The sequence below is a fragment of the Streptopelia decaocto genome, assembly GCF_964273445.1.
Source record: "Streptopelia decaocto genome assembly, chromosome: 12".
Classification (NCBI taxonomy): domain Eukaryota; kingdom Metazoa; phylum Chordata; class Aves; order Columbiformes; family Columbidae; genus Streptopelia; species Streptopelia decaocto.
In genome coordinates this window covers 222926-250429 of record NC_138667.1, presented here as the reverse complement: position 1 = coordinate 250429, position 27504 = coordinate 222926, and the positions used below count along the sequence as shown (strand labels likewise).

The 27504-nt window shown below is 46.3% G+C and overlaps 1 protein-coding gene and 1 long non-coding RNA gene across 10 annotated transcripts in view; one reads left to right on the top strand and one right to left on the bottom strand.

Annotated features, from left to right (window-relative positions):
- Positions 1 to 25322, bottom strand: part of KDM3B (lysine demethylase 3B) — a 53976-nt gene extending 28654 nt beyond the window's left edge. For 4 of the 8 annotated variants that reach the window (XR_014185260.1, XR_014185261.1, XM_082063901.1 and 1 more), the window contains exons 1-9: positions 25048 to 25322; positions 12222 to 12389; positions 9021 to 9134; positions 8479 to 8584; positions 6522 to 6646; positions 5341 to 5409; positions 3854 to 4429; positions 1051 to 2293; positions 494 to 695 (exon numbers count right to left, since the gene is read on the bottom strand). Coding sequence is in view for 6 of the 8 variants with exons in the window: in XM_082063901.1 (XP_081920027.1) it covers positions 494 to 695; positions 1051 to 2293; positions 3854 to 4429; positions 5341 to 5409; positions 6522 to 6646; positions 8479 to 8584; positions 9021 to 9134; positions 12222 to 12389; positions 25048 to 25218 (2774 nt within the window). In the remaining 2 variants the exon portion in view is untranslated. The remainder of the gene's footprint in view (positions 1 to 493; positions 696 to 1050; positions 2294 to 3853; positions 4430 to 5340; positions 5410 to 6521; positions 6647 to 8478; positions 8585 to 9020; positions 9135 to 12221; positions 12390 to 25047) is intronic. The other 4 variants (XM_082063903.1, XM_082063902.1, XM_082063905.1 and 1 more) reach the window with 4 other exon arrangements.
- Positions 25323 to 25564: 242 nt separating this feature from the next.
- LOC309445255 lies at positions 25565 to 26522 on the top strand. 2 transcript variants are annotated; one of them, XR_014185257.1, is made up of 2 exons: positions 25565 to 25915; positions 26024 to 26522. It is a non-coding gene; the product is annotated as an uncharacterized lncRNA (long non-coding RNA). The 2 variants fall into 2 exon arrangements; XR_014185258.1 differs by having other exon boundaries at positions 25565 to 25919.
- The last annotated feature ends 982 nt before the right edge of the window (positions 26523 to 27504 follow it).

Here is a 27504-nt window from a genome sequence, read left to right as displayed (position 1 = left end):
GAATGTGAACAAATATGTATTTTTTTAAACAGATGCATAGCACTTGCTAGAACAGGCAGTTAAGGACGATCAAGAGAAGCGTAACAGGTCAAAGAACCATAAGACGTGTATGTAACACAGAGAAAACACAGGCAGCATTCTACTCCTAAAACACAGTTCTGTACTCAACAAAACCTTGTGCTGGCAATGTTTAGTTACTTGTTGACCAAACTAAAATTGTATCTCTGTAAAATTCTACCCAACAAGGCAAATTTGACCTCCCGAGGCTGGATTGGAGGCTCAGTTAGTATCATATGGCTGTGTCTTCCATCATCAGCTCTTCCTGCCCCAGTGAGGGAACTCCAGTCAGGTGATGCAGGGAAATGGAAGACATTCAAAATCTTCATTATTGCACCCAAACACATTAAATAAGTAAAACATAATCACTTTGTGCTTGGACATGGTCCAAACTCTGCACATAGACTACACATGAAGGAAGGAAGAATTTGAGCACCTCCGGAAATGGAAGAAGCGACACGCCACAGTTGAGTCATCCTGCTCTTGCTCCTTAAATTTGCGGTACCGCTCCAGACGGCACTCCCGGCACTTGTGCAGATGTGGAGCCACATTGATGCAAGAGCCATCCTGGAGAAAAGGCTCACCTGACTGCTTCAGCTTCCTCACCTTGCTCATATCTTTCAGCACAGACTGGCCAACTGGGTGAGGCAAAATAAAAATCCATTAGTTAACTGCAACAGCAAAAGGATGTTGGCCCCAATAAGCATATTTTCAGACATCTGTGTGCTCGCACTCATGCAAAACCACTAAGCTTGTCCAAGTCTGCAGCATACCACGCTTTGGTCCTGACAAATATGCTTCAACATTTCCCAAAGTGAACATGTTGATTCAAAGACAAGCATTAAGCTTTAGCCTTGTAAATATCCTGTGTGCTGCCCACGAGCATAAATTGAGGTTTACACCTGTGGTTAGTTCACACAGTTCATCACACAGGAGACATTCCAGTATTCCACCCCACCTGTGCTTCCAAGACACCCTCATCCAAGTCCTCACCTTTCAGGGGGGCCGTGCGGGGCCGGCCCTTTGGGGCTTGCTTCCCTTTCCCTTTCCCCAGCAGCAGCTCAGCGTTGCGCTCTGCACTGGAGCCCAGTTTTGCCATCAGGTGGTCTGGGATGCCCTTCATACAAGCCTTGGCCTGCAACTGGTCTTCAGAGTCACTCAGATCAGACAGGTCGCTATTGGTACTGGAGTCTGAGTCCTGCTTGGATGTCAAGCTACGCTCATCTAGAGAGAACCTTTTCACAGCTTCAAAAGGGGCTCTGCTCTCCAGTGGAAACTCTGCCTGTGAAGAGAAAAAGCCATGTGGATGTCTGCCAAACACATTAGAAAAAGTTTTCAGAAGAGGATTGTCCTGCTGCCCAGGCCCAACAGCTGGTTTTTCTTCCGTTGGGCTGGAGGAGAGTGTGGGCATCTCAATAGGCTGTGTCAGGTTGCTGGTGGGTGAGCTGGAACGGCCATTGCCTATAGCGGAAGGACTCTGAACACTGGCAGCAACTGCTGAACCAGGAGTACTGGAGATCATCTTTGAAGAGTCAGTTGTTATAAACAGGGTTTTCTTCTTTGCTAGAGAAGAGTCCGTAGAGGTGAGTGACTCTGGCCAGCCAGAAGTGGCCTTAGGACCCACAGGTGCAGAGGGAGTAGAAACCCCTGTCTGAGATGAAGATGCAAAGCCACTGAAGGGACTAAGTTCTGCTTTCTCAGCAAATGCGAGGAAAGGGTTTGACGGTTCTTCTCTTGATAGCTTTGGGGGCTGTAAAAATAGGTTTTCATGACTATCTGGGGGGCGAGTATTCAACAGACTTCGTGAAAAGGCCGGAGTGAGGGTAGGCATAGACTCCACAGGCAGCTTCCGCTCCACAGAACTGCCAGACTGGGCTCCTGGTTTAGTGTCCACTGAAATAATTTTACCTTTACAGATCCCAGCACCCACACTATCTGTACACTGCTTGAACGAGTCCCGACTAGAGGCATCTTCAGCCAAGCTCTCAGAAATGACCGTGAAGTAGTTACTAGAAGGTAGATTTTGGGACATGCATTGAAAAAACAAGTTCTTGGACAGATCAGAGTCTTTCTGAGCCTCTGGTCCAGTACAGCCGAAAGGAAACCCAGAAGACTTGCTTTCTGGAGTCACCACTCCATTTGATTGGTTCCTTCCACTCCCAAATACTGAGGACTGGGAAGCACTTGGGAGAGAGACTCCAAATCCAGAAGAAGCCAAAAGTGAATTTCGGGAATTCTAAAACAAAATTTAAAAGCATTAGTCTATTAGAGGATTCCTGTTTGATTCAGCAATACTTTGGCTCACCTTATTGCACAATTAGCATTCTACTTACCCATCTGTAACAGAAACTTCCATCAGAATTATCCACAATGACAAAACTTCTTTAAAAATTCTGCTAGACTCATTTTTCCTACCTACAAGCTATTGAAATTAATGAGCTAATGGTGCCCATTACATACTAAAGACACATGGAGAAAACAAACACTTAATGTCTTATCACGCTTTAGAACAAAAGTGAGACACAAGACAAAGTGAAATAATTCACAGAAAAGCAAGTTATTTAAACTGCTGATTGCTTTAATTCAAATCAGCAGGAAGGGAACCTTAACTGAAACTGCTTTTCAATAATCTCCCATTTTCACCCTCCCTTAAGATCATCCTGAAAAGGTTCTCCTACTTAACCGGCACCCTTGAAATATTTGTCAGTACAATTAAAGTGCTTCCTTAATACCACTGATGACAGATACAATTTTGACCATTTACCTACACAATTTGTAGTTGTTTCCAACTTTGAACTTTTTTCAGTCTTTTTTTTAATATAACGATTTAATTACATAACCCTCCTGCCTTCTACAATTCTGTTTCTCCTTTACACCTTACCATTTAGGAACCCTTATCCCAATTTCAACATCTCACCTTTCCCCCCATTCTGTTAGCTAAAACAAAAGAGATGAAACTAATCCCTTTAACCTCCTGGCAGTTACCTTGGGCTCTCTAATGTACCTCCCATTTTCTTCTTTTTTTTATTCTGTAGACTATGAGTTTCTTAATTTTTGGTGTACTTACTGAGGTCGGTTTTTGGTTTAGTTTTTATAAGCATTCATTTGATTACGTAAAAAGGCTTTTACTTTGTTTTTAAAAGGGCTTCTCTTGTACTTTTCCCCTTGAAAACAAAGACATAACTAAAAGGTCTTCAAGCTGCTTCCAGACTGAACTCTTGATCAAAATTTATTGTAAAGGTACCCATCTCAAATGTTTTAATTACTTCGGTTTTCAGACCTAGACAGGACAGGATGCGACTGGTTCATTTTTCTACTACAGAGATGCCATAGCTGTAACAGACAAGCTGGTCATCTAAAAGAGGTTGTCTAAATGTAGCCTCTCTGTTTTTCTGGTTTTGAGGCTTTTATTTTAAGTATCTCAGGGCACATTTTCATACATATTTGTTTATATAAAGGCAAGAGATATTAAGCAGGTTATCTTCCATATGACACAACAAAGTTAATATAATTAAGTTCGGTGCTTGTGTGACTTTAAGGCTGCACTCCTCAGACTAAGGCTGAATAAAGGCAGGAGTGCTAAAAAAGTTCTGTCTTACAACTCCACCAAATACCTTTTCTTTTGAGTTCTTAGACCAGATAACAGAAAGGTTTCCTTTGGGAAGGGAGGAATTAAAAAGAGAAAAAGTAGTTTTCTCAATTCCATGGACACACTTTTTTAACAGGAGCATGTTGCAGAACACCTGTTGCAAATATGTATGTATGCCTTGAATATGCTGGGTCACGGGCTACTCACCTCTCCCTGGGCTTGTGACCGGCCCGTTTTCAGTTTCTCCTGTCCAGTAACAGCTGGCAAACTGGTATCAGAGATTCTCACGGTTGTTGGTGTCAAAGCACTTGTAGTAACTGCAGCTGCAGAAGTCACCGTGCCTTGGCCAACTTGTTCCAGTGACTTTCCTGCCTCTTTACATCCAGATCCAACTAGCAACGCTTGTCCAGCCACAGGGGAAAACGGAGTGAAGGGCAACGGTGTGTCACCACCAACTGGCTCATCTTGGACTACTAGTGTTCGGCCATTCTCTTTGGTGTAAGTGGCAAAGCGAATATTGCGATTAATCTGAGGAATGAATGAAGGCTGTTTGGCCCTTGGATCCAGTCCTGTGTCACTACTGGAGCCTCCTTTCCAAGGACCTCTGCTTACCTCACCTCCATCACTACCATTGCTATCCACCTCACCCCTCTCCTTTAGCTTCTTTGTTGCAGGATCAAACCCAGAATCTGAAGCATTTTTCCTCCTGCGTCCATCCTTTCCCTCCAGACTTTCTTTCTTCTTTTTCCCTTTAGATGATTTAGCTGCTTTCAGGCCCCCTCCCTATAATACACAAAACCATGCAATCACTATACAGAACAATCAGGAAACCAGTTCAAATAATATTCTTCTGTTAGAACAGAACACATAACGCTACTCTCACACTTAGGAAAATTTAAATGCAAACTGAGACATCTAAGATACCAAGTGAACACAGAGCACAAGTGTAAGCGCAGTCTTGTCTTTTCTCTGCTAAGACAGGATCCTCACAGTAAGATTTTTAGCTGAGCTACTTTGCTGTAGCATGCACCACATCGTGGCAGAGTCTGGGAAACGTGGCGCACAGCCATACTCTGACACAGTTCTTGCTCATGTATAGAAACCATTTGCATACCACTTGCTACAAGTCTAATGCTCAGAGCTCTTCTGAAGGGCACTCTTTCCGTCGACTACCCAAACCCTACCAAATTTAACTACAGGAGATAGTTTGACCTTTAGCCTAGGGTAAAAACACAGGTTCAAATGTTATCATGGAACCTCTCCACTAAAGCAATGGAATGCCACAAGCATACAAGCCAGCTTCAGAGAAGCCAGATGACAATTTTTAGAAACGTCTACAAAGGTCTGTGAAGAAGCACAAAGTGATCCTGTTACAAAAAGGCACTGAGCAGAGCGACATTCTCCATCAGAGCACTACCCCTTAAACTGGAGCACAGCCACCATGGCTACTGAGCCCCTCCAAGATCTGTGCTGAACTCAGTAAAACAGGCCTGAACAAAAAGAGAAGATTGTTTAAAGAAAGCTGTGATCATTTCTCAAAGCGGTAAAGAAAATTTTCCTCTTCCAACTACATTATCAAAAGCCCACAGTGAACATAACATCAGCTTTCAGTTGTTTCCATGCTTTAGATATTTTATATCTAAATCTTTATGAAGTTTCACACTGTATATGCAAGACCTGAATTGTTGCAGTACCTCACTTGGAGAAGTGTTATCCATCACCACATGAATCAGTCGAGGATCCACCGACTTTATTTCACCACTCTAATTTTTATGCAGATTGATATTGAGGAGGTAGGAGTAAGAAAAGAGTAGGTTAGTTTTTAATTCAGAGCATATAGTATCAATATAAGAGACCTTAAGCACAGGGTTTCTCTGCAGCTCCTCTCCAATTTGCCTTTTTTTCTGTACCACTTTCTTAGCAATACTACAACCTTCCAATTTACCTTCTATCCTTTTGCTCCTTCGCTATTTCAAAAACTTTCAGATTTGATTCCTACGACTGATTCCTTGTGTATTTGTTCTACTGAGCATTTCTAGAGGCATTCATTGCATTTAACACCGCTCTTCTTAAATTTTAGTGTTGTTGTAGTCTTCTGCACATCCACTCTGCTAGATGTAGAAAAGACTAACGGAAGGAAGCACATTAATTTAGGCTAAGCAGCACCATCAGCTCCCCACAAGGAGCAATTAATCCCCAATCTCTATAAGTGCGCTTGGAAGGTATTTTTATTTCACAGTAGATACACAGTTAGATGGGTGCTTCCCGGCATGTATCTGCTGAAAGCATACACTCCACAATTCCAGTGCCTCTGCAAAGCACTACACTTCTTTACCAGACATTTCACAAATTTCACTTATTTACCATTACACTTCTTTCCTGTGTACCAGCAACAGATCCAGCAGTCAGAGTGCAGGACTACTGCAGTGTACCCAGGACTCGCCGGGCACGTTCAGTGCATTCATTCTGCACATGGAAAAGGCTACAGGGACGGGGGCACAGGACAGGACCCGAAAAAGAGAAGGCACAGGAAGATCTCAGCATTCCAGACCCAGAAAGCGGCTTTCTCTACATCAGCACACGCTCCCATCCAGAAAGACACTCCCAATATTTTTTTATATAGCACTCATTTCCAAAGAAATTCTTATAGCTTCATTTATAGAAGCGGGCCGTATATCATCATTTATTGTGGGAAGTCACCATAACAGGGAAAAAAAAAAATCTGTGAATTACAACATGGATAATTACGTATTACTCATCTTCTAAAGCAAATAACAAAGAACCAAAAGCACAAGTTTTGGTGAGGCTGTCACTGTCCACAAGATATGGAGAAATGTATTTTCGGAAACACCAAAGCAGTCCTTCATATTTTTACCTCAGTCACAGACACCTCCATAAGACGAGTTATGGGGTCCTGATGGCTCACGACACCACAGAGCCAGCTGTTTTCATCCTCTGGCTGGTAAACCTTAACTCTCTGGCCTTTGACACTGTAAGGACCTGGAAAAGAAGGACTTTGAGTACCTTTTTCAGACAGGCTTTGTGTCATACTGATTAAGAGTAATACAATTAAAAAAGAGTTCTGTGCACATAATTAGGGCTTGGTGTGTGATCCTTCAGGTGGAAGGAAATTAAGACACTAGGGCTTCTGCTGCAAATCCTGCATAAGCCAAGCACACTGTTGTAAAAAGTGAATAAGCCCTCACTGCTGCGACTCAAAGCTATTGTAAAGACAAAATTAATACAGTTTGCCAGTAGAAAAAAATGCAGAAGATCAAAATAAACCACTCCTTTGACAAAATCAAGCTACATGGGGGTTCCTTGCTAACTAAACTCTTTTGTTTTCTAACCTACAGGTCAGTAATTATGAAGCATCAATCCAGTAGGACAGTCCTATCATTCTGACTCAGTTCAGATGTAGCAAATCCCAGTATAAACTGCATGCAGTTCAGAACAGAAACATGTATTTGTAACTGTGGAAAATGTAATATAATTGCACAAATATCCAATGTCTCTAAACCAACGAGTCTAGTTATTTGACACAGGTAATGAACCATCTACAGAAATATTTTCCCCGACCCTGCCCTCACTCTCCACATCAGCATGGGAGCTTTCACCCTGCCCTAAATGCAGACAAAAACCCCGTTAATATTAGATCATCAAAACCCACACGACCATAGAATCATAGAACAGTTTGGGTTGGAGGGACCTTCACACAGCCCCTCCTGCCATGACAGCTGCCTTCACCAGCTCAGGGTGCTCAGAGCCCCGTCCAGCCTGGCCTGGGATGTCTCCAGGGATGGTTCATCCACCACCTCTCCGGGCAACCCTCACAAACATACCTACTTCTATATTAAAATATATAGGAGTTTTATGTATAGTTTTTCAATTGCAGCCTGTAATTGGCCTGATACAGACAGTACCTGAGACATCCCCAAGGCAGGGACAATGCCCTCTGTCTGAATCTAGTCTTCCAGAAGATCCCAGCTCCCAGTGATCCAACTGCCTGTATCTGACACAACCTGAGCAAGGTGCTTCAGAAGAAGGCTCCAAACTGGACAATTCTGCAGCTACTGGCTCATGTAAGAAGTATTGTCCCCACAGCATTTTTATCAATAAACATTTTTTTAACCACAAGGCACCAACTCCCCATTAAGAATTACATCATCCTTCAAAGGTTTAACACAGCGGGCTACCTCCAGGGTGGCCATCTGGCCCAGAAACTCAAACTCTGCATAGAAAACTTTTGGCACTTGACCTAGAGGACCCCAACCTGATAACAAAGTTGCCACCAGGCTTAACCCCAATACACAATCCAGACAACAGTGAAGGTATTAACTCTACACTGAGCAGCCACAGCCTCATCATATTTTCAACTTAAACAATTCATGTATTAATTCTCAAAATGCCAATATTTGAATTTGACGTAAGAAATTTTTAAAGATCAGCAACTAGAGAGTAACTTCACTTCTAAATTTCCAGAACTATAAAACAGAACCACAGAACAGGACCAAAACTTTAAAAATTCAAAACTAAAACTTAAAATAAGGGAAGTTGTAAATACATGGATGTTATCAATAAAATGTTGTCCTACTTTAACTACATCTTCAGTGATCATTCCCAGAAGGTACTTCTGGTTCTATCTCAGCAACTGCTTACCTGTATCTATGATAAAATAATGCTTCTTTGTAAAGAATTTGCAAAACAATACAGAAAATTTACCTTCCAAATCAAACGGTAACAGATACTATCACTATTCTTCTTCACAAATTCCAGCATGTTCTAACTGTTCCACAACAAAATAGACCTGAGATAGAAAAACACAGTCTCACCTCTACTAAATATCTCCTGAAGTTTCTGGTCACTGATCAATGCATTGACAGATTCTCTTAGTGAAGGCTGTTCCTGAAGAATCTGATTTTGACTCTCTGTTCCCATCTGCCAACAACAAACTGTTTTAACATAACAGTATAGTCTTTTAAGGTAACAGAATCATTAGTTGTTAAAGGCCAGCTCTTCTTGGACTGCTCTCAGAAACTGACAAACACAAAAAACCCCAGAAAAGTTAAGAAAAACATTGCTAAACATGCCAGGAGGAAAGAGGGACAAACTATGCATAAGCTGTTGCAAAACTTCCACTGCAGTTCTGAGCTACAATGTGCCTGAGAGCTCGCTCTCCATGTGAGCAGGGTCGAGAGGAGCCAGAGGGGGTTAGTGTGAGCGCCTGGAGAGGCAGCGAAACAAATGCAAATACGTGGCAGTGAAAGGAGGAAGACAAAAATCTGCAAGTGTAACAGTAAAAAAGAAAATAAAGTTATCTACGAAGCACAGCACCAAGTTAAATTTGCACTTTAACTGAACACAGTACAAATACCTGAAACAAACGTAATCCACTGGCATCAGACAGGAAACGTAAATGTCTGTCCAGAAGAAACTCGACTGGGACCACAGAGCCTAAACCCAGCTTATCTACTAGAGGAGTGAAAGTCTGTGATGAACAAAACACAAAGGTTACAAAAATGACTGAGCGCACATACAGGCCAACCATAGTTATCTCCACATGCTATTTAAGTATCACAAAGAATAAAAAGTTTAATTTCTCAACTTGCACCACCCAGTGCCTGAGTTTTAATGCCAATTATTCATTATGTCTAAGTCAATAATTCTTGAACATATGGCATTGTACAAGAAGGAATTACAGCAAATTACCTCCACTTCTTCATTAGAACGTAAAGCAGAACTGAACATACCTTTTGTAGTATTCATTTTTTCACAAGTAAGCACCTTCCGATGCTCAGGTTAAAAAAAAGCTTTGGTTAATGGTTAAAACTATCCTACATATTTTGGGTGTAGCCTTCTGAAAGCAGTGTTTTTACTCCTGCAAAGATGTCAGGTGTCAGTAATTTATATGCATATTATTAAAGGTAAGCTCTCCTCGCTAGTGTTTTGTGCAAAACTGAAATTCATAACAAAAGTACTATTGATATTCAAGCTGCAGGACAAATCACTAAAAATACCTAGCAGAATCAGAATGATAACCTTATACCATAACTTGCTGATGGAAGAGGAAGGTGCCAGCCATCAGTCTTAGCAATGTGTTATCTGTCTCACACTCACACAATTTTAACACACGAGTGTTCATGACATTTTTCCCTTAACAGCTCTCATCAAGTTTGTTCACGCTCCATTCCCCTGTACACAACAGTATGAATATAAGATTTATTTGCTCAGTTTATGTAAAACTATTTCCTAAAATTCAACAGGACTAGAAGAAAGAGATAATGAAGGACTAATACACATTCACAAATGATATATCTCAAAAAAAATCTCAAAAAACCCCAAAAGCCACCAACCAGCCCCCAAACCATCCACTCTGCAAGGCTGAGCAGCTGGCTCTCCAGAACCGGCTCTGGCGGCGCGGCCGCCTCGGCCTGCGGCCCGCACCGTGCCCTCGGCCTGCGGCCCGCACCGTGCCCTCGGCCTGCGGCCCGCACCGTGCCCTCGGCCTGCGGCCCGCACCGTGCCCCGGCCGCCTCGGCCTGCGGCCCGCACCGTGCCCTCGGCCTGCGGCCCGCACCGTGCCCCAGGCGCCTCAGCCTGCGGCCCGCACCGTGCCCTGGCCCGCGGCCCGCACCGTGCCCTCGGCCCGCGGCCCGCACCGTGCCCCGGGCGCCTCGGCCCGCACCATGCCCTGGCCCTCGGCCCGCACTGTGCCCTCGGCCCGCACCGTGCCCTCGGCCCGCGGCCCGCACCGTGCCCCGGGCGCCTCGGCCTGTGGCCCGCACCGTGCCCTGGCCCGCGGCCCGCACCGTGCCCGCGGCCCGCACCGTGCCCTCGGCCCGCACCGTGCCCTCGGCCCGCACCGTGCCCTCGGCCCGCACCGTGCCCTCGGCCCGCGGCCCGCACTGTGCCCTCGGCCTGCGGCCCGCACCGTGCCCTCGGCCCGCACCGTGCCCTCGGCCTGCGGCCCGCACCGTGCCCTCGGCCCGCACCGTGCCCTCGGCCCGCACCGTGCCCTGGCCCGCGGCCCGCACCGTGCCCTGGCCCGCGGCCCGCACCGTGCCCTGGCCCGCGGCCCGCACCGTGCCCTCGGCCCGCACCGTGCCCTCGGCCCGCACCGTGCCCTCGGCCCGCACCGTGCCCTCGGCCCGCACCGTGCCCTCGGCCCGCAGCCCGCACCGTGCCCGTGGCCCGCACCGTGCCCTGGCCCGTGGCCCGCACCGTGCCCGCGGCCCGCACCGTGCCCTGGCCCGTGGCCCGCACCGTGCCCGTGGCCCGCACCGTGCCCTGGCCCGCGGCCCGCACCGTGCCCTGGCCCGTGGCCCGCACCGTGCCCGTGGCCCGCACCGTGCCCTGGCCCGCGGCCCGCACCGTGCCCCGGGCAGGGCTCTGAGCTCCCCGGCTGCCCAGGCGCGTGCGGGCATGGACATGCTCTTCCAGCAAGGCCACAGATATGGCTTGAGTTATAGAGAAATACTCTGGGGTCTGAGTGGACCCATATTTGCTTCCAAGAGGCTCTGACAAGTCATCACACAGTCAGTGTGCGGACTACAGTGACGCCCCCAAATTACCCAGATACTGAGATACTTGGGAATCATCTGAAAGAAACTGATCCTGCACAAAGTTCCCCAGATGAAATTAAACTAGAGTTCACTCTTACAGACAAGTCAGAAAAAGGAAAACTCTGCCTGTGGAAAAAATACCATACGCATAATCTCTGCTGTAAAGGCCTCGTTCTCTTCTGCCTTAAGACAAAAGCAATAAAGAAGCACCCAGAAAAAGAGGCAGTGCTGAACTTGTTGCTTTGAGCCCAAGTATCCATTTTAAACACTAAATTAAAATTCAGCCAATGCACAAGGTCCTTGACTCGAAAATACATGTCAGCATGCCTGTGCACAAAATGTGGTATTAAAAAGCAGACAGTAGGATCCCCGGCAGTCCAAGGACTGCAGGAGGAGAAAAGAAACAAAAGAAGGGCAAAGAAATACAAATTAGACGTCATGACCACAAGGGTAGGGTTCTCACATACAATGACCCTTCCTCTTCGGAAGCTGCTAAGAGAAGGAGGAGTGTACGGATATACCGCTCATCAGGGTGTCTGCGGAACGGGCACACTCAGGTATGCTGGCTAAAACATACTTGCTTTAGTCTCAATGATGCAAAAATGATTCATCAGCCTTTACCATACAGAGCTCTAGAGAGTTCATAGTAAGACCAAAAGGCCTATTCTCACAATTCGGAAAAGCCTAACATGCTCCCAGTTCTACAACAGGGGAAAAAATAAGAATTTTGGATGTGTACCATATTTCTTCAGAGACCCACTAGTAAACAACATCCCGTGCCCGTGAGGTAACAGCTTATACTTTCTGGGGCAGGAACTGGAATCATGCTGCATCCCAGCCGCTTTTCCAGAGGCACTATAGTTCCCAGTTAACTCCTCTATTCACCATTTAAAAAAATCCATCCCCAAGCAATTTTTGGTACCTGCAGAATGGTACAATATCCAAGCCTTGTGTTTCACAGCTGTGTTGACGCAAATCTCTGAGGATACGAGAGCGTTTGGCCACATACTCACCAGTGCGGGCCACTGGGTCAGGGACACTCGCGTCCCCTGAAGCGTCACCGGGTCATTTCGAGGTGCCCAAACCAACGATCCTTCCAGCAGCAACACTATAACTTCTTCAGCATGGACTTTCACCCAGGCGTGTTGCTTCCAGTTACAGCCGTCAAATTCCACAAAGATCTGATTAAAAAAAATTCAGAAGGCATTTCAGCTCTTTTCAGACACTGAATAGAGAAAACATAGATTCCTACAATCCCTATGGATAAGGAGACAGCAGCTTTAGTCAGAAAAATCAGAATAAGTGTTGTAATGATAACACAGAGATCATCACATCTACACAGCTGTCAAACATTATAAAAGAAACAGGAACCAAACTCACAGCAATTACTAACCTATGAAAAACTATTTATCCCCAAACGCACACCACTGCCTCCAAATGCTATTTCCCCACACAAAATTAAAGATGTAAAAATGGTTCATCACAAAGTACAGCTGCTGACACAAAGCGAGCCTCTCTCACATGGGAATTGTGCAGAGAATTTAGACAGCCTCTACCAGCACGGTAACCGACATTCACAGAATTAAATCCTTCCGCCAGGAAAGCTTGTGAAATCCATCCTAAATCAGAAATTTTGTGTTGACTTGTACATTACTGAACTCCCTGAACCAAATGCAAATATTTTAGATGGCATGAGATCATGCAGAAATATCTACTCGCTAGACTCTTCATGACCTTATTTACAAGTGTTACAATATAAACCAGACTACAATTCTAAATCGCTATTCTGAGACACCATCCTTGTTTTTTCTACCACAAAGGACAAACGTTAAAGCCTTATGAAACTGCACAGTAAGAATGCCAAGAACAGGAACATGGTTACAAGTCTCATTCCACGTTCTGACAAGTAGGGCTGTTAAATTAACATGGCTGCATTCCAACCTTTCATCTACAGAACTTACATACTACACAAACATAATCAAATATGTCAGATGAACAGCAAGAAATTCCTAGTCAGTTAAGAAACACCATAAGCTGGACAGTCAAAACAGAGTTTTGTAGTAATTCCAGGATGACTGGGGTATTGGGGTTCAACGCACAGCTCTCTGCTCACCAGCGGTCCCATCAGGAGGCGCCAGACACTGGCAGCTGCTCCCCAGACCCAGCCCAGCGAGGGGACGGACCGGGACACCCTCCCCAGGGACTCTGGACCTGCGCCTCCTGCCTCAGCGGCACCGGAGCACGACGCCCCCCTCCCTCCAGCTCAACACGCCCGGCAATAGAGCGGCAACGGGACCGAACTCCTTTCAGTTTCAGTGGGCCTGGACCTTTCTCAGTATGTTGGAGCTACTTTGGCAGCAGTATGTGAGACAAAGAGAGGACTACCACACAAGAATAACAACATGGCACCGTTTCTTTTTATGTACACTATTAGTGAAGCAATCATCTTGTTGCGATTCTCTTATCGCAGAGGTTATATGAAAAAAGGCTGACAGAAAGAACTATTACAATAATGTTGACTTTGGAATATATTCCTTTTTGCAAGATATTTAAGAATTTGATGAAAAGGAAGGGAGATTTTCTACATAACTACACAGACAGGACTCATCACTAGCACATGCCCTCAACTGACAGGGATCTCTAAATGCAGACAAATTCAAACAAGCAACACAGTGCAGGTTACCACTCCGTCCCCATCAAATCAGGATAGCTGTTATTTTTCATTTGTTGTCTCGCACAAGACTTAAACAAGTCAATTTACCTTGTCACACATGTGAAGTTAGACTATAAGAAAATTTCTTCCAGTCTTAACCTATAAGACACCTCACATTTCTATGAATCATTATAAATTGATGATGTGGAACAGCTGTATTTTTAGCTGAAAATTTATCATGTTACTCCCTGGTTTAAAAAAAGAAAAAAAGAAAAAAACCTACAAGAAATAGCCTGTGATGAACTTCAAGATGGGTGTTCCACATTTGTTTAACAGGTTCATCACACATTCTGACAAATACTGTGCACCCATCACATACAAAGCAGTAGCAAAGCCCAGCAGACGTTGTGGCAGGACCCCCCTCCATCACCATCAAGAGCCGTGGGACTCGGTGAGATCCCGCTGACGGGAGGCTGGCCAACATTATTCCACTTCACAAGAAGGGGATGAGGGAAGACCCAGGGAACCACAGACCGGTTAGTCTGACCTCAGTACCGAAAAACTATCAAAATCATGCAGGGTGCTAGAGACATTTAAAGGACAATGCAATCATCAGGTACAGTCAACATGGGTTCACAAAGGAAAAATCCTGTTTGGCTAATTTAATCTCCTTCTACAACAAGACCACCCATTTGGTGGATGAAGAGAAGGGGGTGGATGTAGTTTTTTGAATTTTACTCGGGATTTAGATACTGTCCTGCACAGAATGCTTCTAGATAAGCTGTCCAAGTGTGAGATAAGCCTGTTCACAGTGCGGTGGGTGCAGACACCTGGCTGGCGGTGTTCCTCGGGCTCAGTCCTGGGGCCAGTGCTGTGCAACCGGTGTATCAATGATCTGGATGCAGGAGCTGAATGCACTATTAGCAAGTTTGTGATGATACCAAATTGGGAGGTGCTGCTGAATCTCTCAAGGCACGAGAGGTCTTGCAGAGGGATCTACACAGGTTGGAGTATTGGGCAATCATCAGTGGCATGAAATGTCACAAGTTCATGTGGCAGATTCTGCACTGGGGATGGAGTAATGCCCAACACCAGTCTAAACTGGGAGAGGAGCGGTTGGGGAGCAGCCCTGCAACACTGGCACCAAGAGGGCAGACCACGTCCTGGGGACATCAAACGCGGCGTGTCTGGCCGGAGGGGGCTGTCCCGCGGTGTTCAGCGCTGGCGCAGCCTCAGCTGGAGCCCTGTGTGCAGTGCGGGCCCCACCGCTGCAGAGGGACGGGAAGGTCCTCGAACGCAGCCAGAGGAGGGACCAGAGCTGGGGAAGTGCTGGAGGGCAGGTCCTGTGAGGAGCTGCTGAGGGCTCTGGGCTTGTCTAGTCTGGAGAGAAGGAGGCTGAGGAGCCATTTCCTGGCTCTGCAGCTCCCTGAGGGGACATGGGATCTGCTCCTGGGATCCAGGGACAGGATGCCTGCAAATGGCCAAAACTGTGCCATGGGAGCTTTAGATGTGACATGAGGAAGTGAGGAAGCATTTGTTGACCAAGAGGGTGGTCAAACTCTGCAACAGGCTTCCTGGAGAGGCGGTTGCTGCCCCGAGCCTGTCAGTGTTTAAGAGGATTTGGACAGCGTCCCTAATAACCCGCTTTACCTTTTGGTCAGCCCTGAAGTGGCCAGGCGGTTGGACGAGGTGGTCACTGCAGGTACGTGCCAACTGGACTCTTCTATTCCACCACTCACCTCAGAAAACAGACCTTACAGAATAGTTTCCCTTTCTAAAACCCCAGAGCCATGAACTGGTTCAAAAGGAGAAAAAAAAAACCTTACATTATCATATTAAGATCACCTCTCTCCCCTTCAAAACAGAGAAGTAATGGCAAGTTTGGTTTACATGCTTTACATTCAATATTCGGTTTTCTTCCATCTTTGTGAAATCAACATAAGCAATGGGGTTCTGCCAAACTTGGACTTACAGCTATTAAAAAGGTGTTAATAATTCAAAGTCCATACCTAACGGTATTTTCCTCCACACAGATATGCACGGCAGCTGCTCCAGGTCCATGCAACACCAGTGTGATATTGTCAGAATTGTCAGTAGTTTCCAACAGATCACACAGCAATCAACAGGACGAAAGCCCCAACATCAACAGCTACATTCTCAGTTTCTGTTTCCAGAATGTGCAACAGAATCACTTTGTGCACTGTGTAGGAAGCAGAAGCTGACTTGCACAGCACACCGCATGCTTGTGTATACGCCACTTTGTATTACTAGAGAAAATATCTACAGCATATATATGAACTCACGTGGAACATACTTAGACTCTACAAGAGAAAAACACTAAAGCAAGGAAAGTGAGAACAGATGAGACAAACTTGAGAGCGAATAAACATATTTTCTTTTGATATTTAAAGTGGTAAACAGAAATACTCCACCTGAGTTGTAAAACCCAGAAGCCTTAAGCAAAGTGGCTACATTATAACTGAGAATTTCCTGGCTTTTTCCCACCTTAATTTGAAAATGGTGTAGTTCTGAGTCAAGAGGGAACCGTGCATGCTAAAGCCCTGGCTACATGAGAATAAATTACCTCTCAAACGTGTCGATGGCCCTACAATCCATAGAATGACATGTACCGACCGTATCTGTGCTGACCCTCCCAGTCCTGCTCGGTCAGTTTAGACTGACCAGAACGGCAGCGGCGCTTTGTTAATACCATTACTTTTAAAAGTGCTGCTGCTTATGGCAACGAGATCTGCAATTAGCGCAGATTAGAATGTCTGTATCACATTAAGAAAATTATGCTGCTTAGAAAAAAATGCACGTGCAGGATTTCCCAAGTTCTGCTATGGGGAAAAACGCCTTCCCTAAGCATTTCTAATTGCAAACAATAAACATTTTTGTGTTTTGTTTGTTTTTAAATCTACAAGACCTTTTTTTTCCCCAATATAAGAAAAGGATGGTGCATACACACCTGTTACTCTTTCCTTCCCCGTCCCCATTTTTTGCCTGTCCCAACAAAAAGTGCCACTAGAAAGCAGAGTTGTTGCTCTGCTTTCTCTGATATACAAAGACAGCCTGAACCATTTTTTTCCAGAAGACACATTCTTGTCTAGCTACTACCCTCACTTTCAGGCCTTAACACGTCATAAAGAACTATCGTCTGGTTCAAATGGAACTTCCCCATAAATTTTCCAATATCGGTTCCACTATAAAAGCAGCAACAATAGGAAGACCATAGGGTACATAAGACAGATATATTGCTTGTTTTCATCGCATGACACACAGGCTCTAAACACGATTTATAAGAGAAAAAATACTGCAGTTTATTGCATTAGAAATTGCACAATGGTCTAATGTAGATGCCATCTATTAGAAACAAAATCTTTACCTTTTATAGTTTTATATATTATAAAAAGCAGAAGATGGCAAATAATCGAAGTTCAAAAATATCCCTTAAAATGGTCTTAAATTTTACCTAGTTTGGAAAGGAAGGATGGTCCATCAGTTGCTAGAGAGCAGCCAGAGGCCCAGGTTCAACTCCCTGCTTCCTCAGAGGCTTCCTGCATGACCTTGGCCAAGCCACTTAGTCTCACTGGCTGAGTTTCCCCATCTGCAAATTGGAATAATAGTACTTATGCCCAGAAAACAGGCACTGGTAGGAATCTGTTGCAGGCTACCAAGTAAAACTGGGTAACAAGTCAGTCCATGACCTCTTACGCATGAAGTAGAAAGAACTACATTGTCAACACGTGGGAGAAGAAAAAAGTGAAGGTAGATAGTGAGACTTCAATTTGGGAGACACATTGGAGATCTCATGCAGCTAGTAGCACCATGAAATGAGATTAAAAAATTAAACTACGGTAGTTTTCTAATGCAATCAAAGTATTGTTTTGGAATCTGTTATGTAAGACAAAGATGATGTCACACTGATGCTTAAAAAACCTTTAGCTTCCAATACAGTAGCTAGGCTTCAAAATATTTCTTACAAGGAAAGGCAGAAACCCCAATCTGAAATCCCACTGCTCGCCCCGGACTGCACAGGGTGTACATGTATGGAACACGTGGCCCAGAAACTAAGCACACACAAGCAACTGGTGATTTCCTGCAGTCTTCCTCCATGCTGTTTGCTGAAAGGTCCAGGGAAGCATCATGCACAAGAGACAGGAGGGAAAACTACGTTTTTATAGCAGCTAGCTACTATATTGACTTAATAAGAACATCAGACCAAACACTTCCGCTGAAGTCTTCATCAACAAGTTTTTTCTTACACATGAAGGAAAGCAACACAAACGGAGCTACTGTCTCTCTCACATGCTGCACGGCTTTTTTGCACTTTATCCGATAAGACTCAGGACAACTGTCAAGCAGCTGAACACTTCCAGATATGAGCTGATCCAGAGATCTCCGGTTAGCGCCAAACCAGAAAATGACTGTGCCAGGTATCTCTCTTGGATAACAAACACTACCCAAGCCACATTTGGGACCAGCAGTAACCTCCCAGCCCTGCAGCTGCATGGCCAACACAGGCCAGGGACACCACCCGGCCCCGAGCCGCAGAGCCGTGCCCGCCGCGGCACCGCGCGCTGCCGCGGCCTCCCCGCCCCGCACCTGAAACCCATCAGTAACCGCGGTGCGTTTTACACCCGGCAGAGCCAAAGACATTAACCACTAACTGTGCTTTTTAAGAGGAACTTTATTTCAGAAAATGTTTGCATTCCTACCGAAACCTCCAGCCCCCTCTGTACACCAAGAACTGAATCTCAACTCCCCAGGCCTGTCCTCAAAAAGTGACACCTTTTTTCCCTAATTTATACTAAAATTAACAGTTTTGAATGTTCCCTGCTATTAGTAACTTGAAATACTTGAGCTATTGGAAAGTGTGAGTTTCACACATACATATTTTTGTCAAAGCAAGGTGAAAATTATTAGTTTTAACATTGAAAGTACTGGAGCAGTAGAATTACTATTGCAACATAATTAACAATGTCACTGATAAAGCTGGCATTAAAAAAAAAATCAAGTTTCCTTAGCCACATTCCTGGCCTCGAGCGTAGCGGTTCCTTACGCAGACCAGGGAAGAATCCGAGAAGCTTTTGGAGTTTTTACCATCACAGCCCCTTCAAATTTGCTATTCTAATTGCTAATTCTGGTTTGCCTCATGCCCCTTCCTTTCCTTTCCAAGTTTGGCACCTTCCTTAAAAAACCCGCTAGTGATAAAACTAGCAGTGTATCTCATTTTTCCCAAGTTTCACGGATTAAACTGGACAAAGTAAAAACTTTATTTTAGGTTATTAGATGATAGACCACATGACTATAGTTAAAATAAATCCAATCTCAAAGAAAAGCTTTAACATGGAGCTTAACGCCACATTCTCAACAATCTGAAAATAAGAAACCAAAGTTATTCATCTTAAGTAGAAAATCACAACATTCTTTAGAAGAACATCTAAGAAACTATCAGCCCCTCTCCAAAACCACCCACCTCAATGTCATTTAGCATACTAAGCAACCCTAACAAATGAAATTAATCTCTGAATACAGTTATTAATGTCAAAATGGACAAGGTGGACATGGACAAAACCATGGCTTTTGGAGGAAATTCAGGAAGATGGCAAAAGGTCTGCAATGCACACGAAAACTGCAAGGAAAACCTGACTCCACAAAACCCTTCCCATTTGTCTCTGCGTTCTGCAAACGAGCATCGGCATCCAGCGCTTTGAGCTCTGGAGAAGGGACCCGAGCCGCGAGCCCGGCACCGAGGCCGCGGCTGCCGCAGGAGGGCAGGACCAGCTCACCAATGGTAACCAGGCACAAGCGCTAACACTTTCCAGCTACACACAAACCTGCAGGAAGGACGGTTTCAAAATAAAACAGAAACTACAGAAGAAAATAAATCTGCCACTGACTGAAAAGCTGGGTGCCTTGATTAGACAGAGCATCTAATCAAGAAGAGGCAGCACAAACGATCAGCTGCGGACAGCAGCGGCCTCGAGGCAAAGCACGGAGCTTCGCGCAGGTACCAGTCACAGCACAGCAGCCCCAGGACAACAACTACGTGGAGGTAAAACTGAGTTTGGGTTTGGTTAGAACTGGAAGCATTAAGACTACTAAGAGAGCACTCTAACACTGCAGAGAGAGGTTACTGTACGAGCAAATGTATTTTATGACCACATTAAAAAGCTATTCAGCAACCAAACATAAACATGATATACAAACTTTCATTAAACTGGCTGAATGTCTTGGAAAGACATTTCTTCAAATGTTTCTATAAGAACATGATGTGGCTAAATAGAAATATTTTTGAAGCCACCAATGATCAACTAATGATCAAGGAATTCACTGAAGCACGGAATAAGATCAGCCAAAAGAAAATAGCTCCTCGGCACACAGCACCTGCCCAAGGAATATGATACACACACTACCTGCAGGAGATGGCTTTCCTGCACAAACAAACACACGCACACACACACTAACGCTTTGTACCTCAAGAAGTTAAAACTACAAACCAGATGTCTTGAAGCAGTTTCTCAGTTAAAACACCGGCCTACTCTTTTCACACAAAATGTTTAGGAAGTGGACTGCCAAAGCAGAGAGACGTAACGCAGTAATAACTCCAGACAAAACCCCAAAATAACTTTGTCATAACCACTTGCATTTCGAGTAGAAGTTGCTCCATATTCACAAGTCCCTGTATCTTCACCTTCTACAAAACTATCAGTCTTCTATTTGAAACCTGACAGAAAAGGTACGTGAATGCAGTATGTGACTGCGTATGTTCCACACAGGCATACAAACAAAGGGACCTTTCAGACTCCTGTATCTCCACTGAACCTCCCCTGAACACTGAGAAAACATCTCACTATGGACACTACAGAAACCTGCATTTCTGCAACCATGTCAATGACAAAAGGGACTCACAGCTGCCAACCTGTGGCTCAAAACCCGTACCAGCTTCAGTGCTGAACTACTGCCCTTACCAGTGTGCGGTTCAAGCTTTGGGTTTTGTTTGGAGTGTGACACATGCATCCGCCTTAGAGAAAAACATACCAACAAATGTGTCAAGACAGGAACCTAAATTATTATTATACCTACTAGTATTCAACTTTCTAAATTTTACTCTATTTGCACAGCTGTTACTGAGTCTACTGCTTTCTGTAGCCATACCTACAAATTCAGCTAAATGAACTGATTACATGCTCACCAAACAGACCGTAAAGCATATGGTTTCTACATTCCCAGCTTATGGCATTTTATTTGGTAAAAAGCAAGCCATGTACATACCATGTCAACACTGTGCACCCAAGAAAAAAAAAAGCCAAAGGAAAAAATACACTATGTTTTGACAACGACGGGAAAAAAATCTGAGGTCTTGCCAAAGCACACTTTGTTTTTCTAGCCTCTTCTCCGCGTTTGTGTTGTTACACTTCAACACTACAAAACAATATTCAAAAAAGTCAAAACAAATAATCAAGGAGGTTCCTGCAGACAAACTTTGCGCAGTTATCTTTCACCTTTCACTTGTAAAAGCTGGATCTGAATACTTCTATGAATCAAACATGCAAGAACACTACAAGTTTTCATACTGTTTATCGGTATAAATAAAACTTGCAGAGACTGTTACCACTAAGTGGAAAGAAAATGGGTTAAGTCTAGTAAGAGATTTCTTGAGTATACATTTTAAGCAGCAAGCCTATTTGAGCAGGAATTTTCCAAAGTCAGATAACCACGGTTCACTAAATCTAAACCAGGGAATCTGAAATCTTTGATTCTGCTGCATCAGACACCAGGCAGGAGAAGCTGCGGTTTCAACTCCCTTTTCCTCTTTCCACTTCTGTTGCGGTTTCAAAGCCCGTGCAGCCCCCGCTCAGACCTGACCAGAACTGAACCGCAGCAGCCGCGCTCGGCCGGCGAGCGCCAGCACCCGAAACCGCCCGAGAGCACGCGAGGCGACCCCGCCGGCGGGGCCCAGCGCCCTCATCCACACGTCCAGCCTCCAGACGGGAACCCCGCCGGCGGGGCCCAGCGCCCTCATCCACACGTCCAGCCTCCAGACGGGAACCCCGCCGGCGGGGCCCAGCGCCCTCAGCCACACGTCCAGTCTCCAGACAGGAACCCCACCGGTGGGGCCCAGCGCCCTCATCCACACGTCCAGCCTCCAGACGGGAACCCCGCCGGCGGGGCCCAGCGCCCTCATCCACACGTCCAGTCTCCAGACAGGAACCCCGCCGGCGGGGCCCAGCGCCCTCAGCCACACGTCCAGCCTCCAGACGGGAACCCCGCCGGCGGGGCCCAGCGCCCTCATCCACACGTCCAGCCTCCAGACAGGAAGACGCTCTTTTCCAACGTGACCCACTTCGAAAAACTACTTGAAATACCCTGTTATTTATGGTTAACTCAAACAGCTCTTATACTTGCAAGGTAAATTAAGCTTATTCCACAATTCAGGCAGTTTCTAAATAATTTCTAAATATCAGCTTTATTCAATAAAATCCCTTATGAATAAGATACTTCAGATTACTATGTTTTCGTTGAGCTGTGCAATCCACATATCACCTACAAGTGAAAATGTCTTCAGACACATTCAGTTATACGTGCAGATTACCGTAGGAAATACATAAAAACTCAGACATAGAAAACCTGTGTGAGACGTAATTTAGTATCCGTAAAGAAGGAAAGAAAATAAACCCAAACATGACCTCCTCCTCTACCATCTACTGTAAAAAGCATATGTGGTTTATTCCACACCAAAACACCCAGTGTTCCAGGGCTCCAAACTCTGCAGGATTTGTGCAGCTTGTCTATGCATTAAAACACTCATCTCACATACATTTTATTCCACTTAAGCAAAAGCAGCACTGCCTCACATGCGACAGGTTGAGCTATTTTGCCGTTGACATGTAACGTACCCTTTCACAATTTTAGGACAATACCAAGCTAAAGCCTGACAAGTCTTTTATGATCCTGTCCTAACAGACATTTTGAGAAAAAGGGCAAGATGTGTTTCTAGTCAGAAGAGGTAAAGCTCTTTTCCAATAGCAGCACAGATTTTCCTCACGATTTCTCCTAGGTGCTCTGAAGACGGCACAGCTAGGACTGACCACTATATACAGTTTTTATGGACTAACCATAATTAAAGTATTCCAGGTTTTCTCAAAGAAAGAATATTTAAGTGCTACTCTCCATAACCAAATTCATACAGGGAAAAATAGCAAAAGGCTTCACCACACCAGAACAAGTAATAGTTCCCTAAAATTCCAATATTAAAACAACCCCCCCCAAAAAGCTATCTCAGCTGCTTTCTTAAGTTCTGCACTTCTTGTCTACTCCTGAGTCTTCTGATTCAGAAAAGTGCAGATAATCGACTGCAGTTTTGTATTTCTAAAAGCCCAACATCAGACTACGGGCCAGTAAGTGGAACTGTCCTTACAGGACATCACGAGACAGCACATGCTTAAGTAACCCAGAGGGTAGAACAGATTTTTTCTTTTCTAGCCTTTTTCAGGCCTAGTTCACATTATTACTTCACCTTGGATAAGTATTTCCTAAACTGTGGTTGACTGGTACCAACTTGTCATTTTCTTCTAGCAGAATGAGTTTTAAAAGATGACATATTTTTCTGATAGTTATCACTGTTACAGTATTCATTATGCATGGAAGGTTCCATGACAACACTAAATATTCCACATGACGGGACTCTGAAAAATCTGCCTTAAGTACTTTACACAGTTCACATTTAAGAGTTCTTGTACAGATTCGGAGAATACACTGTTTCGAGACAGCTGCATCACTGAAGCTGTGCTAAGTGAAAGGTTATTGACAAAAGGAACTGGGGTGAGAACTGCAGGGCTGAACAAAAGGAAGGAATTCACACACCAAAGAAATCCTATTCTTCCCACGCTACCAAGCACAGACGTTGATTTTTACATTGTTAGGGTTGTATGGCTGGACAGCAATGACTAACCAGGAAATAAGGGACTACCTTTCACTGGACAGAGATCCACAAACAAACAAACCAACAAACACTTCACCAGTCCTGGCACTGAAACAGTAATAAGATCAGGTGCACACCAAAAGTTCAGTACATCATACGCATGTTTGAGATGGATGATTCCACAGTGCAAGAATACTGATGATACATATGGCAAACACAGTCTTCCCCAAGAGCAGCTCTCCAGACCACGTTTTAGTCAGCCCCAAGACATTTTCATATTTCTGACAGAGTCTCAAAAATTTGCTCCGTTTTCCTTTTGAAGATCCCCTTTCTGCATGTGTTTTCTTCCTCCTCAAATAAATAAAGGAGCGGTTAGAGTGCATCACCACAGCTCTCAACCACAGCGACACAGGGTGCGAGGCCACCTGGGCTGGCAGAGCCCTTCTCGCTGACGGCCCTGCTGCAGCTCTGAAACAAGGCTGGAGAAAGCAGCATCACTGTAGGGAGTCAAGGGAACTGCAAAGAAGCCCAAAGAACTTATCACGACAACAACAAATTTTCAAAAAGCCAGTCATAAAGTAACAAAACTCTTCAGACAGAACCTCATTCCCCCTACCATGGGTCATTTTAACAGCCACAGCTCCCAGGAGCGTGCCCTCGGGTCTGCACAGTCTGCCACTCTCACAGCGGGAACCTGCAGAACTGGCGCAGACACCTCGCGAGCCCTTTCTGAGATCGCCAGCCAAGCGCCTCCCTCAGCTGTGCCAGACATGAACCAAACAAATGCTAAAGGGTGTTTAAACACATTACACAAAGCACAAATACTTACAACCGAAAACAAAATCTAGGACGGAATTAAATCAATAATCTCCACTCAAAATTACACCTTCAAACAAGGGGCATCATTTAGGCTGACAAAAACACTTAACGCCTTCCGGGAAAACAACCACCCGACACCCAGCAGCTACAGCCGGCCCGGCCGCGCTCGTCCCGCGCCTCCGCCCGCCGCCCCGGGGCGGCCGGGCCCCACCCGCACTCACCAGCCCGGGGCGCGTCCCGGCGGGCCCAGCGGGAGCGCCCAGGCCGCCGACACGGCGCGGCCGCGTCCCGCCCGCGGAGGCGGCGCCCCGGGCCCCGGCCTCGCCCCGCAGCCCTGCCCGGCAGCCGGAGGCCGCGGCCCACGCGGGCAGCCCGGCCCGCGGCGTCCCCGCCCGCGGCTCCCGCCGCCCCAGCCCCGCCCCCGCCGCCGGGCCCTCACCGCCAGGTCCTGGGGCACGGCCCCGCTCATGGCCCGCACCGTGCCGCTCCGCCAGGCCCGCGACGGCAGCGCAGGCCCCGGCTCCGGCCCCGCCGCTTCTCCCTCGCCCGGCCCCGCCGCCAGCAACAGCAGGAGCCGCTTCCCCACGGGGGAGGCAGCCGCGTCCGCCATTCCCGACGGGCAGGAGCCTCCTCCGCCGCCGGCCCGAGCCCTCCGACCGCCGCCGCCCCGAGACACCGAGCGAGCGGCCGCCCCGCGCTGGGCCTCCGAGCGCCGCCCCCAGTCCCGGCATGCACCTCGCCCGCAGTCCCCCCCGGTCCCGGCATGCACCTCGCCCGCAGTTCCCCCCCCGGTCCCGGCATGCACCTCGCCCGCAGTCCCCCCCCGCTCCCGGCATGCACCTCGCCCGCAGTCCCCCCCGGTCCCGGCGTGCACCTCGCCCGCAGTCCCACCCCGCTCCCGGCATGCACCTCGCCCGCAGTCCCCCCCGGTCCCGGCATGCACCTCGCCCGCGGTCCCCCGTTCCTTTGCCCCACAAGGCCGCGGGTCGGGCCTCGGGCGGGAGCGGCCCCGGCACAGGCCCCGAGCTCGCGGTGCCGCGCACAGGAGCCGGAGCGGTCGCGCAGCGCAGCGGCCGCCGGGAGGGCCCGGGCCGGCCCGGTCAGCGCGGAGCAGCCGGGCGGCCTTTGCTCGCAGCCTGAACCTGTCACAGAGACGAAGGCGGTTTAACCGAAACCTCGGGAAACACGCACAAAACCAGCTCAGCAGCTCGGGGCGCGGGAGCCGAGGTGCCGTTCCGAACGTCCCAGGTCGGCCGCGGGAGGCACCGCGGCCACAGCCCGGCCACCACGCTCCTGGAACGGCGGCTGTAGGTACAAAATCATTATGTTAATAGGATGCAGCTGTCACAATTAGCTGATACATTTGGACAGTTATCAGGGAGAATAGTGAGATTCTCTAAACCTATCCAATATAGTCGGACAACAAAATACTTCGGCATCCTACACTGTCAGAGCAATGACGTGCGACTTTACAGCGTTCTGCCTGCGCAGTACACGGCGACAGGAGAAACTGCGGAGGGAGCAGCCGCCGTTCTCCATCCCAGAGCAAGAACATCCACATCCTGACTCTAGGAAAGCCACATTTGACACTGAGTTAGCACCAGCAAAGGCAAGTTGCTTGCTTTCACTTCCCTTTCTTTTCAAAGATTGTTCCAGGTGGTTTTAAGTAGATGACAGTGTTTCATCTTTGTTACTTCCTGGTTATAGGGACGCAGTTTACTGTACTGGGAAATGGGTAAAGCGATGCCCAGTACAGGGTTGTACAACGTGCCTGTCCTCAGAAGTGTATTTCATCCTTTCGTCCCATTACCTGTGCTCTTTAAGGTGTGATTTTAGTCCTGATGTGGCACACAGATAAAATACTGAACAGATTCTAAGACACATTATTCTATCAATAAAAGGTTCAAGACTGTTTTTTGGAAGTGTGGTCTATATTTTGGTATTTCAAACAACTACGTATAATAGAACTTAAGAACAAACAGGGACATCAGAACTCTGCTCTAACCTGTGCTGTACAGCGTCTGTGGGTTTTTATTTACTACATGCCACCAGCTTTACTAGCCAACTGCCCCTCTTTTTTTTGTATTTGAAAAACGTACAGGAGCCAATACATACATGAGACAGAACCGACGGGCAGCAGAGCCATGATACCTTGTGTCTGAGTGACTGGTAGATCCAAGATCAGCACTACATTCTTTGAAGACCAGGCTTTGCCCTCAATGTCTTAAGTTCCTTCACTGAAACAGTGAGATCATCAGCTACACGTCAGAAATAAGACCACCACATAAAAGATTCCCTTCTCATTCCACCAGCTCCGAGACTGAAATTGCCATGATGGAGCAGACCAGCATTTCCCATATCCCATCTCTTGAGCGTGGTGCTGGATATTGCAAAGGTGCACAGCACCAGCTAGACAAACAGTGATATAATCCACCACGAACAGGAAGGGATTTCTTGACCTTCATTGATGATTGACACAGGGAGCATAGGCCGTAAACCAGAAATTAACTTCCGTTTATGAAACACCTAACCACCTTTCTATGCTAATTTTGCTGCACCAACTTCTATGTTAGAAAAATGAGTGTTGGGGGCTGATTTTCTGTATGTATTTCACATACTATTTTACTGTAAAACGCTGAAGACAGCTACTGCTGTTTACACAGGTATATTTAAACTACACACAGGCTGCAAAACAAGCTACCATGATGTGAGAAGTCACGTAAGTGAACACCAGGCTACATCCAAAGCTATCCCTTACCCACTCAGACGCTGCTTCTCCAGCCTGCCACCTTCACAGCCTTGGTGGATGGTCAGTGCTCCAGAATCCAAACATCATTTGCCAGAGTGGCAGATCCAGCTTCTCTAGTTTGAGAAAAGCAGGACTGAATCAGACGCT